The sequence below is a fragment of the Narcine bancroftii genome, chromosome 4, assembly GCF_036971445.1.
Source record: "Narcine bancroftii isolate sNarBan1 chromosome 4, sNarBan1.hap1, whole genome shotgun sequence".
Lineage (NCBI taxonomy): Eukaryota > Metazoa > Chordata > Chondrichthyes > Torpediniformes > Narcinidae > Narcine > Narcine bancroftii.
Window position 1 is genome coordinate 196,433,074 of NC_091472.1, and position 13,387 is coordinate 196,446,460.

Consider the following 13,387-nt stretch of genomic DNA (forward strand, 5'->3'; position numbering starts at 1 on the left):
TCTCTCAGTCCCTCTCCATTACCCTGGTCCACTCTCTCTTAGTCCCTCTCCGTAACCCTGGGCCACTCTCTCTCATCCTTTCCATTACCGTGGGCCAAGTTTCTCCCTGCACCCACTTTTGAAAAGGCTGTAAGATTTGCAATTTTCCAATTCTGGTTTGGAATGAATCATTGAATGATCTTGAGACACCACAACTACAAGTAACCATGCCCTTTCTCTCTTCCCTCATCTCTCCAACTTCTTGCTCCTCCCCCAGTCTTTTGAATTGTGTCAGTTTAATTCCTCCCTAAATCAAAAGTAGGCTCAAAAGCTTCTTGTATATTGGGGTGGGTTACAGTGTGGGTGCCTCCGTCTTCAAGTCCACCACTGGCTTTGGTTGCTAACTGTTCTGCCAGCTGAATATGCTGTTCTAACCATTTGCCTCGGATTGGCCAAGACCTATCATTGAAAAATCCCTTTCCTTGTTTAGCAGGAGATGAATTGTGTGTTCCTTTTAAAAATTGTGTGTTCAGCATGACAAATAATTTGAACAAACTTCCATCACCACCTGTGACAGCCCTTCACTAACTGGTATCTTGTTTGGACAATAGAATATTTGCATTCTATTATAACTCAGTTATTGTGCCAGGCATTTAGAATTTTGGAAGTGCACTGTAATTTTGTGGCTCAGGTCTGTACTTGGTTGAAGACTCTTTCCATGAATTACAGGTTTAAGGAAAGTGATGCTGAGAGCTCACCGGCAAGCATGGTGCTGGCAGGATGAATGGTATGGCCTGACCATAGAGGACATCCGGCAACTTGAGCATGAAACACAACTCATGTTGGCTAAGAAAATGGCCCAGTTTGTGGCACAATTCAACATAAATGATAGTGAAGCTGAACAAGCTGGCCTGGTCCAGTGCTCTACCGAGAGAGAACAAGATACCCATTCCAATGTCACCCTCAATGCAGAATCCAACAGTCCCAATCTAAAGGACTACAGCGACTCCTTAACAGAAAGAGCACTGACCAAGCAGTGGTCCACATCATCTAAATCGTCACATTCATCAGTCAGAGGAGGTAGGCTTGGAGAACTTAAACCATTTTCCATTGTTATTCTGTCTTTTCATTGAGGAAAACCAGGTGCGCCTGCTTCATATTTTCTCCGCATGGGTAGAAGTAGATACAGTGTTGACATAGGTAGACAAAATGGTGAAGAAGGGTGTGGCATTAAGTACAAGTGTTGACACATCATGCAGTTCTGGCCACCATACTATGAGAAGGTTTCATAAAGCTAGAAGAGGGCAGAGTAGATTCACAGAGATGTTGGGTCAGAATGGCTTGAGTTACGAGAAGAGATTGGACTGATGATATTGATCAGATGAAGGTCAGACTTTTCCCCAAAGGAGACAAGGATGCCAGCACACCCTTCCTTGGATATGGGGCCCAAAGCTGGTCAGAATACGAGAAATATCTTGTAATGCCTCACTATTATATCTTTGCCTTTATATTCTAGTCCTCTAAATGATGAATGCTAACACCGCATTTGCCTTCGTTTCCACGGACTCAACTTGCAAGTTAACCTTTATGGAATCCTGCACTAGGACTCCTAAGCCCCTTTGGACCTCCACCTTTGAATTCTCTCCCCATTTAGAAAATAGACAAAGGACATGACTATACACTTCCCTGCGCTGTATTTCATCTGCACTTCGTTGCCCATTCTCTCAACCTGTCCAAAGACCGTTGAAGACTCAACACTACCTGCCCCTTCACCTATCTTGGTATAATCTACAAACTTGACCACAAAGCCAACAATTCCATCATCTAAATCATTTACATACATACAGTGTAAAAAGTATCTGACCTAGCAACGATCCCTGTGGAACACCACTAATCGTCAACAGCCGCCCAGAAAAGTCCCTCTTTATTCCCACTCTTTGCCTCCCACCAATCTATGCTGGTACCTTTCCTATTATTTCTTAAATCCTATTTAACAGCCTCCTGTGTGGCACCTTGTCAAAGACCTTCTTAAAATACAAGAAAACAGCATTATAATTCTCTTTTATCTGTCCTGCTCATTACTTCCTGAAAGAATTGCAACAGATTAATCAAGATCAATCAGCCATGGCAGTCAAGGTCACTGGCACAGAGTCTGGATCTGTGGCTAAGAAAGGGCCAATTTTGAGGAAATAAGAAAGGATCTGGAGAGCGTGGATTGGGCGAGGTTATTTTTCTGGCAAGGATGTGCTCAGTAAGTGGAAAGCCTTCAAAGGTGAAATTTTGAGAGTACAGAATTTGTATGCTCCTGTCAGAATTAAAGGCAAAGTTAGCAGACATAAAGAATCTTAGTTTTCGAGGGATATTAAAAATTTGGTTAAGAAGAATTGAGAGGTGTATAGCAGAAATAGGCAACAAGGAGCAAACGAGGTACTCGGGAAGTATAAAAAACACAGGAAGAAACTTAAATGAAAATCATGAGGGCGAAAAGATGACATGAGTTGCTTTGGGAGACAGTGATTTTTGATTATGTACTCCTATTCTCCTCATGTATTATTTACCTATAAATATGATTAATAAAGAGATTGAAAAAAAGGTGAAGGAAACTACTAAGGGCTTCTACAGTTATATTAAAAGCAAAAGCATACCAAGGGACAAAATTGGTCTCCTTGAAGATCAGAGTGAATGGGTACAAATGTAGCCGGAAGAGATGAGAGATTTTAAATGTTTTTTTTTGCATCAGTATTTACTCTGGAAACTGGCACAGAGTCTAGGGAAATGAGGCAACCAAACAGTAAGGTCATGAAAATTATGCAGGTTAAAGAGGAGGAAGTGCTCGCTGTTTTAAAGCAATAAAGTTGGATAAATTCCCGGGTCTGACAAGGTATTCCCTTGGGCCTTGAGGGCAGCTAGTGCAAAAATGGCAGAAATATTTAAAATGTCCTTCACCACAAGTGAGGTTCTGGAGGATTGGAGGGTAGCTCATGTTGTTCCATTGTTTAAAAAATGTTCCAAAAATAACCCAGGAAATTATAGGCCTGTTAACCTGATATCAGTAGTAGGTAAGTTATTGGAAGATGTTTTAAGAGATCAGAGTAGTAGATCATGTTTAACCAATTTTTTTAGTTTTTTGAAGAGGTTACCAGGAAAGTTGATGAAGGAAAGGCATGTTGTCTACATGGACTTTAGTAAGACCTTTGACAAGGTCAAACATGGGAAGTTAATCAGGAAAGTTCAGTCAGTTGGTATTCATAGTGAGGTAGTAAACTGGATTTGACATTGGCTTTATGGGCGAAGCCAGAGTGTAGTAGTGGATGATTGCCTCTCTGACTGAAGGTCTGTGAGTAGTGGTGTACTTCAAGAATTGGTACTGGTTCCACTGTTTCTTCCCCATTGCCATCAGATTCCTGAATGAACAGTGAACCAAAGACATTGCCTTACTTTGAGTTTTTGTGCATTATTTTTATTTACTTTTGATAAGGTGGTTTATATTATATTTAATGTGATGCTGCCGCAAAACGAGGTTTTTGGTCATGACAATACATTTTGATTCTGATTCTGAATCATCAGTGGGCCCAGAACCAATCTCTGTGGCACACCACTGGTCACAATCTTCCATCTGAGTAACAACCCTCCATTACCGCCCTCTGTCTCGTACCATCCCGCCAATTTTGAGTCCAATTGGCTAGCTTGCCCTGGATCCCATGAGATCTGATGTTCTCGACCAGCTACCATGCAGATCTGGGAGTAGTAATACAGTGATTATTTTCTTTCAACTTCTGCTTCTAGAACTATACCCTGCCTGTACCTAATGATGGGTGTTTATGTACTTCAGTGTGTAGCTCACACCATCCCCCTGCAGGATACTCTACCCTCTCTCAGATATAATTTATTCTCTGACTCACATCCATGCTTGTCTCCTCCAGAAATGGAGGCCTCAACAGCCATCACATTCTGTACTTCACCGACCCCACTACCCAACCTGTTTGTCTCAGGGCCCCGTGTTCACCAGAGGGGAGGTGCTGGATGATTGTTTGATGGTAACGATGAGAATACTGGGAATTATTGACCAATAAGTCTACGTCAGTGGTGTGCAAACTATTGGAGAGGATTCTTAAGGACAGGATTTATGAGCATTTGGAGAAATACAGTCTTCCCAGAGGTAGTCGGTATGGCTTTGTGAGGGGAAGATCATGCATCATGAGCTTAATTAGGTTTTTGAAGAGGTAGCAAAAGAAATTGATGATGGTAAAATGGTAGTTGTGGTGTATATGGATTTTAGTAAGGCATTTGATAGTCCCCCAAGAGAGACTTGTTCAGAAAGTCATGAGGCATGGGATCCATGAAACCTTGGCTGTGTGGATTCAGAATTGTCTTGCATGTAGAAAGCAGAGAGTAGTAATGGACGGAAAATATTCTGCCTGGAGGTTCTTTTCTGGGACCCCTGCTCTTGGTGATTTTTATAAATGACCTAGATGAAGAAGCAGAAGGATGGGTCAGTAAGTTTGCAGATGATACGAAGGTTGGAGGAGTTGTGGATGGAGCTGAAGGTTGTCATTGTTTACAAAAGGATATAGACAGGATGCAGAGTTGGGCAGAAAAGTGGCAGATGGAAGTCAATCTGGATAAGTGTGAGGTGATACATTTTGGAAGGTCAAACCTGAAAGTTGAGTACAGGGTTAATGGTCAGATATTTAGCAGTGTGGAAGAACAGGGGGACCTTGGGGTGCAAATCCATACATCCCTCAAGGTTGGTGCACAGGTTGATAGGATAGTAAGAAGGGCTATGGGATTCTGGACCATTAATTGGGGATTGAGTTCAGGAGTAGAGAGATCATGTTTCAACTATACAAATCTCATTATAGGAAGGATGTGGAAGCTATGGAGAGGATGCACAGGAGATTTACCAGGATTTTGTCTGGATTAGAAACTGTTTTATGAGGTAAGGTTAGCAGAGCTCTTTGGAGTGAAGATGAAAGTGAGGTCTACAAGATTCTGAGAGGCATCGATAAGGTAGACAGGTAGCAGCTTTTTCCCAGGGTGAGAGTAATGAACACCAGAGAACACCTGTAGAGAAGTGAAGGGAGAAATGTTTAGGGGAGATACAAGGTGTAAGTTTTATACACAGAGAGTTGTGGGTGCTTGGAATGCCTTGCCGGGGTGGTGGTGGAGACTGAAACATTAGAGGCATTTAAGAAGCACTTAGACAGGTACATGGATGAGAGAAAAATAGAGGGTTATAAGGGGTTTAGTTGTTTTTGGTAGGAATATATAGGTCAGCACAACATCGAGGTCCAAAGGGCATGTACTGTGCCATAGTGTTCTCTGTTCTTCATGGCTCTCCTTTGGAGTGCGTCTGACCCTCTGATTCTGATCTCATAATCTGTTTTAATGATGTTGGTTGAGGGATAAGTGTAAGAGAAGAGATAGAGAGAAAGCCTCTGCTCATACTTGTCCTGGGGAGACAGTATTTTGGACAGTGTAGCATGGATTTTGAGCTCAAGTCTCACAGAAGTTCATCTGCACCTAATCAAATCTTTTGAATGATGAAAATGTTGCAGGATTATCAATGACCTTTCTCTTTTGCTTAGTCAGTTTGAATTTTCTGGGTCAACCCAACTCAGCAAGAATACAAAACTCTGTTGTAATCCTGCAACTGGCTGTGGACTGTAGAACTGCCAATTATATTTGCCACTGGAAAACATGAAAATTCAAATGACATAATAATTCACAATTGGGCCAAATGCAGGCATGGACCAGTTGGGCGGAAGGGCCTGCTCCCTGCTGGATAACTCTTTGATTCTATAAACAATCTATGCATGCTTATTAGTTTTGTCAACAGTTTTATTTTATCACAGTTTTATTTGGACTAGATGCACACTACCAAACCTAGCAAAAAGAAAGGGTTAAAAATACCATTTCTAATCATAGCAATGTTTGTATTTGGATTTGCTTTGCATTTGAATTGGTTGCATATTTGCAGAAAGGTTGTATATGGTCAGGCTTTTGTTTGTTTCTGAAGATGAATAGATCCTTCATTTTACCCACATCCCAGATTGAGTTCTGCAGCTTGAGCTGAGCTGAAAACCTCCTGTTCTATTTATGATACTGACGCCATCCGTTGCTTGTAATGTGGATTATTTATAGAAACCATTAGCACAGTAGTGCTGACGTCTTTTGCTGCATCATTTAACTATGTTATCCAAACTGGCTGCTCTGAGCAGAAAGGGGGAACTGTAGTGTAGCAGGAAATATATTTCTGATCTGAACCCTCCCCATCCCCACCCCAAACTCTTCTGTGGTCAGCAATGACTAAAGCAAGCCCAGCTGGTTGAAACAGATAAATGAGGCTAAGTCAGGGAATGACTGTTATCATCTGGCCATGTGACACAGGTCAAATGATTAACCTACTGCCCCTGGCCTTGCTAATGTGCAGTATTGTACACGGAACGATCCCAGGAGGACGGGAGAGATGAAACCCAATGACAAGCTCATCCACTAATGAGTGAACAGATCCATTCTGCCCTATTGATGAATGTAAGGAATTGCCTTAGAGATACATTTCTTCTTTCCTCTCATTCTTCACATTTGGGATCCATGCTTAATTCAGCATAAATTCATTTCAAAAAGAATAGAATATAAGAGCAGGGATCTGATGTTGAGGCTTTATGGGGCACTGGCGAGACCTCACTTGGAGTATTGTGAGCAGTTTTGGTCTCATCATTTACGAAAGGGTGTACTGACTTTAGAGAGGGTTACAAGGAGGTTCATAGAGATGATTCCAGGAATTGTGAAATGTTGGACAGTTCTTGGCCTGTACTCATTGGAATTTAGGAGAATGTTGAAAGGCATGGACAGAGAAGATGTAGAAAGGATGTTTCCCATGGTGGGAGAGTCTAGGATAAGAGGTCACAACTTCAGGATTGAAGGGCATCCACTTAAAAATAAGATGCAGAGGAATTTAAGTGGAGGCTCAATCATTGGGGGATTTTAAAGGGGAGATTGACAGGTATCTAATTGGTCAAGGTATCAAGAGATATGGGGAAAAGGCAGGAATTTGGAACTAGATGTGAGAAAAGTTTAGCTCAGTGTGGATTTGTGGAGCATACTCGATGGGCCAAATGGCCTGCTTCTGTTGTGAATTTCTTTAGCCAGAGGGTTGCGAGTCTGTGGAATTTGTTGCCACAGGTGGTTGTGGAGGCTAACTCACTAAATATATTTAAGGTCCTTGATAAGCCAAGGCATCAAGGGTTATGGGAAGAAGGCTGGGGAGTGGGGCTGAGTGGGAAAATGGATCATCTCATGATTAAATGGTGGGGCAGGTTCAATGGGCTGAATAGCCTATTTTTACTCTTATGTTTTATGGTCTTATGAAGGTATTTGTGTCACTGCATAATTCACAGATATCTGATGCATTTATTTTAAAATTGACCTTGCTGCTACATTTTCTGTTCCTGGCCAAGATACTGTTGCTGTTCTCAAAGGAGTTAATACATTTGTAGAGTAGTTTTCATTGACATTTGAAAACAAATAATTTGGATGCTATTTTTCTAATCACCCTGACACCTTCACCGCCTATTGGTCTTCTAGAATATTCCTTGAAACATTTGAAACTATTGCTGTGTTAAATACAATTGTTGACAAATGAGAGGTTTAGAACAGCTACGGAAGAGGACATTAACCACTCCAGGACAAAAGTAGTCAATTGGTGAAGGGTTGGTTTCAGTGAGTTTCAGGTTTCAACCTGCTAAGTTCAGAATCAATATTTGGGAGACAGAACTGTATTGGAACAATGGGAATTCTTTCAGCTGAAGATGCATCAGGATCAATTAAGATAGGATCCCATGAGGGAGAAGGTGGAAAAAATTAAACTGGAACTCCTTGGATGGCCAAAATAAGAGCTAAAAGAATGGTAAAAAAGAACAAATTGCAGATTCAGTTTAATGAAAGTGAGAAAATTTAGAGGAGAAATAAAAGAAATTATGCTTGCAGATAGAAACCATAAAAAGAAACTAAAAAAGCAATTGTGTTGGCATGTGAACAGTTATTCAAGGAGAGAGAGCCTAAACAGAGAGTGTGGAGGAAATCCACTCAGGAATGCAGTTGTGTGGTTGAGGAAAATGAATATTTTACATCCTTCTTCAGCAGGCTGGTTTAGTTGAGATTCTGAATGGGAAAACATGCAAAATGCTAAGGCCAGAAAGGCCAAATGAGGTGTTATCTAGGTAGGAAAGGGGAGTGAGGTAGAGAAAAAGGGAGGAAGGGAGAGGAAGAGGACAGGAGGGGAAAAAAGGGAGGGAGGAAGGAAATGGGAAAGTGGGGAGGTGCAGAAACCCTCATCATAACCTTCCCATCCAGTAGATTTAGGCTGAAGGCCCCCACTGATCACTCGCTGCCCCCACTGATCACTCGCTGCCCCCACTGATCACTCGCTGCCCCCACTGATCACTCACCACCCCCAACCCCCTATTGATCACTCCCCGTCCCCTCCCCCCACTGATCACTTCCCATCCCCTCCCCTCCCACTGATCACTTCCCATCCCCTCCCCCACTAATCTCTGTCCCCACATGTCACCTTCTGTGCACATTAATCACTCCCTCTTCCCACTGATCACCACCTATTCCCCATAATATAACCTGCATCTTTCCATTTTCCCGTTCTAGAGCCCCTTTATTTTGGCTCAGTAATGAGAGGTGAACCTTCATGGTCGATGTTGTGGATGTGAACTGAACACCAGCACTCAGCATATCAGCTGTAATATTTCATCCCTCAAGCTCTCTAAAATGCATATTAGAGCTACCTTGGGCTACTAGTTTAAAATTGTTTCTTTGGATTTTATTCTGGACATTCTTCTTGTCACTCGATGACCAAATCTGGAACCAGTAGTGCACATAGAATCTAGATTAATCTGTGTGAAGTTGGGCCATCATTGTTCATGATACCTGGCCTCGTAGTTCAATATCCCTGCCTTTATTCATAGTATTGAATATTCCAAATCTATGAGCTTTATTGTGCCTACCCTTTGGGATTATCATGTTTGCTCATTGCACAGTACAAGCCCTTCAGCCCACAATGTTGTGACATGCTATATAAACCTACTCCACAATCTAAACCTTCCCTCCCTCATATCCACAACCCTCTAATTTTCCTCCTTCCTTGTGCCTGTCAAAGAATTTTTTAAATGTCCCTTTTACCAGGCTGTACCTCCAGTAATGTGTTCCAGGCACGCACTATTCTCTGAAAAAATCCTACCCCTGACGTTACCCCTAACCTTTCCTCCCCTCACCATAAACAGATGTCCTCTGGTATTTGCTATTATTGCCCTAGATAAAGGGGCTGGTTCTCCACCCAATCTAAGCAACTCATAATCTTATATACCTCTATTAAGTCACATATCATAATCTGTTGCTCCAAAGAGAAAAGCCCTAATTTTGTTAACCTTGCCTCAAAAGGCACATTCTCCAATCTAGGCAACATCCTGGTAAATCTCCTCTGCACCCTCTTCTTAGCTTCCACATCCTTCCTATAATGTGACCAGAACTGAACATGATAATCCAAGTATGGTCTAACTAAACTTTTATAGAGCTGGAACTTCATAATTCTTGAACTAAATCCCTCTAAAGAAGGTCATCATACCATAAGCCTTCTTAACTACTCTATCAACCTGCACAGCAACTTTGAGAGATCTATGGATTTGGACCCCAAGGTCCCTCTGTTCGTCCATACTGTTAAGATTTCTGCCATTAACCATGCACTCCACCTTCAAGTTCGACCTTCCAAAATGCATAACTTCACACTTATCCAGATTGAACTCCATTTGCCACTTCTCTGCCCAATACTGCATCCTGTCTTATTCTGTTGTAACCATGGCAATCTTTTACACTATCCACAACGCTTCCAACCTTTTTGTAAACTCAAAGCTTACTGACCCATCCTTCCACTTCTTCCTCCAGGTCATATATAAAAATCTCAAAGAGCAGGGGTTCCAGAACAGATCCCTGCAGAAGTCCACTAGTCACTGACCTCCTGGCAGAATACATACCATCTATTACTATCCTCAACTTTGTGCAGGCAAGCCAATTCTGAATCCATGCTCATGGTTTTGGGACTGATTTACAAGGATAATCATACCTATTCATTCCTTGCTTGTGGTTTCCATAAGACCATAATATAGAAGAGCAGAAGTAAACCATTTGGCCTGCCCATTCTGCTCCGCCATTTCATCATGAACTAATCCATTCTCCCACTCAGCTCCATTCCCCGGCCTTCTCCCCATAACCTTTAGTACCCTGACTATTCATATACCTATCACTCTCTGCCTTAAATGCACCCAATGACTTGACCTCCACAGCTGCCCATGGAAGCAAATTCTAGATGTTCACCACTCTGGCTAAAGAAATTCCTCTGCGTTTTTGGTTTTTTAAAACTATTTTATTTACGTTTTTAAAGCTAAACATGCAATCACAAATTCAAAGAAAAAAACCGAATACAGAGAAAAAAAAGATCTATGATACATAATGACTATAAACCCCCAGCCTGCCCAATCCCCTCACCCTTCCGTGAAAGTTAATAAAGTCCCAAAAGAAATTAAAAGAAGAAGAAAGAGAGAAAAGAAAAGGAAAGGAAGAAAAAAAGAGAAGGAGGGATTGTCAGGGATCCATCGACTACCACATAAGTTTCACATTTTTATAATTTATCTGGATCTTGAGAGGACATTAGCATAGATCTCATAGGTGAGATGGGGCACAATAAAAAATTTGCACCAACATTGTTTTCAATGGATACCCTTTAATCTTGAAGCTGTGCCCTCTTGTTCTTGGCTCCCCGACCATGGGAAACAACTTTGCCACATCCACTCTGTCCAGTCTTTTCAAGATTCAAACTGCTTCTATGAGGTCCCCCCTTACTTTTCTGAACTCCAAGGAGTACAGTCCAAGAGCCATCAAATGTTTCTCATTCCAGGAATCATTCCTGTGAATCTTCTCTGAAATCTCCAATGCTAGCACATCCTTTCTTAAAATAAGGAGCTCAGAACTACCCTATACTCCAAGTAAAGCCTCAACATCACATTCCTGCTCTTGTATCTTTTTGAAAGCATAAAAGGACATTTGTTTACGAGGACTATCTTGCCTGCTCATTGCTCGCTTCTGGTTTTGGTGCTGGTTTACCAGGATTAGCATGCCCTCCATTCCTTGCTTCTGGTTGTGGCACCAGTTTATCCTGCACATTGCTTCCTTATGGTTTCAGCACTGGTTTATAAAGAATGTCACTGGTAGACTCTAAGCTTTCCTGCTACTCAAAAAAAGTGCTGAAGCAGCGCACGTTGAGGATTGAGTGTGGGGTGAGGGGGGGGGGGGGGAGAACCTCGCCATTGGCATTGCAGATTGTCAGTAATATCTATTACTTTTGGTCCTCCATTCAAAGTAGTCCAGTGGTCACAGCCCCTGGGTCTGGTCAATTTCCAGCTGTGCTCCCAATTGCAACTGATGTGCTATGGGCAATGACAAAATTGCAAAATTGTTCAGACTCTTTGCTTTCTGGATCAGAGTAAATTTCCTTGATTAACTTGTTTTTTCTCATACTTTTTTATGATGCAATTTTATTGCTTGGAGGTTGGTTTCCAATGAGCCAAACATTTCAAAGCTATCTGACTCATTTGATATTGTCAACTTCTAAAATTGACTTGAATTCACTGAATGTATTTACTTGGCAGAATTATGTTTTTTTAAATTTCATTTGAATCTTTGCTGCTGAGTGATTTGAGAGCTGAATATTTCCAGTGGAGTGTGTCATTAGCAAGTGATCCTATTATATCCCCACTGATCATTATCTCAGCAGCAGAATGCCACTGCTTCTCAACCAACTGCTGCAGCACATCACCTAAATAGCAATCATTCATGGGAGACTTCAGAGTTACTGAATCGCATGGACTAAATATTCATCTGGCTGAAGCACAAAATAACTGTATGCAGCACGATTAGTGAAGCGGCTAGCATGACACTATTACACTGCCAGTGAACTAGGTTCGAATCCACCAGTCTGTACAATCACCTGTGTCTGGGTGGCTTTCCTCTGGGTGCTCCAGTTTCCTCCCATCCTTCAAAAACATATGGGGGTTGTTGTTTAATTGGGGTATTTGAGCAGCATGGACTCGTGGGCTGGAAGGGCTTGTTACTGTGTCTAAATTAAAATTAAAATTAGTACAATAAAGCCCCTGGTATCTGGAATTCAAGCAGCCAGCAAAAAATATTGATGAAAATAAACTTTAAAAATTAAAATAAATAAGAATAAAATTACAGGTAAAAAAATTGTAAAAGTTAATGTTCTCTGATGTATCAAATAGACCTTTGGTGAAGGTGGGAGCCAATATTCAGCCAGCAGAGAGCCTTGGTCATGCTTTGCTCATAGCAACTGTTTGAATAAAATGGCATCGCCTAGGATGAAGAGCTAGTTGATGCCACTCACCTTTGGAGTGACTCTTTTGCTTAGTTAGAGTTGCCCCGGTCAGAGGCTTCATCTATAAACTGGGGGGGGGGAGTGTTAAATTATCAATAATGATATTGTTCGTCTTTCGGGCGGCTCTGTGGAGGGGAGGAACTTGCAGATGTAGCAACAGTTAAATGTTTCCAAAAAAAGTGATTGAAAATAAAGTAAAACGCTTTAAGATTTATATATGCATGCTTGAAGTTTGTTCAATATATATTTTTTGTCTTTTAAACTGTTTATTCATAATGCAGTGCATTAATTAGGCATTGTATAAGTAAGTCTCAAGCTACTGGAAAATACAGGGATACCTTGAATAACATGGTGTTGAACAGTGCAGATTTTGATATAAAGCGGTTTGAAGTTTCTTACCTGCAGTTTTAAATTTGCAAAATTAATGTTTTATTGTATTGCTGTTGAAACCACCTCATAATACTTTGCAAGATATATTATTTATCAGGTCTAGTTGATAGTTCCATATTTATAATAACACTTTTCAGCAGTTACTATTTTTACAGATTGAATCAATAGTGTTTTGTCCTGTAACATCTGTTTCTTTGTGTATCAGCAAGCCCTTCTCGTCACAATATCTCAGACTGGCGAATGCAGAGTATTGCTCGAGATTCTGATGACAGCTCAGATGATGAATTCTTTGATGCACAAGGTACTGAACAATCTAAGGAGAATAAGTCATGATGAGAGTTTATTGGTACAGATTCACCAAAATTCTAACTTGCTGCATTCCCCCCCCCTCCCCCACCCAGCCCCGTCAACCACAATAATATAAATTAAGTCAGCTGTTGGTTTTAATTCTTTCTCAGTGGCCCTGAAAATAATGTTGTAAAACTACTGAAGACCTGAGGCTTTTCATAGTTTGCAGCGTCTCTTGTTTCACCACTGTTGCACAACATCTAGTAGCTTGCTCTG

The 13,387-nt window shown here is 41.3% G+C and overlaps 1 protein-coding gene and 1 long non-coding RNA gene across 19 annotated transcripts in view; one reads left to right on the top strand and one right to left on the bottom strand.

The window, feature by feature from the left end:
• Positions 1 to 13,387, top strand: part of LOC138761425 (membrane-associated phosphatidylinositol transfer protein 2) — a 331,314-nt gene that overhangs the window by 241,776 nt on the left and 76,151 nt on the right. For all 17 annotated transcript variants that reach the window (XM_069933525.1, XM_069933533.1, XM_069933526.1 and 14 more), the window contains 2 exons: positions 709 to 1,059; positions 13,029 to 13,124. In XM_069933525.1, coding sequence (XP_069789626.1) covers positions 709 to 1,059; positions 13,029 to 13,124 — 447 coding nt within the window. The remainder of the gene's footprint in view (positions 1 to 708; positions 1,060 to 13,028; positions 13,125 to 13,387) is intronic.
• The window catches only part of LOC138761429 (uncharacterized), a 28,910-nt gene continuing 28,215 nt past the window's right edge, over positions 12,693 to 13,387 (bottom strand). For both annotated transcript variants that reach the window (XR_011356319.1, XR_011356318.1), the window contains one exon: positions 12,693 to 13,136. This is a non-coding gene — a long non-coding RNA (uncharacterized lncRNA). The remainder of the gene's footprint in view (positions 13,137 to 13,387) is intronic.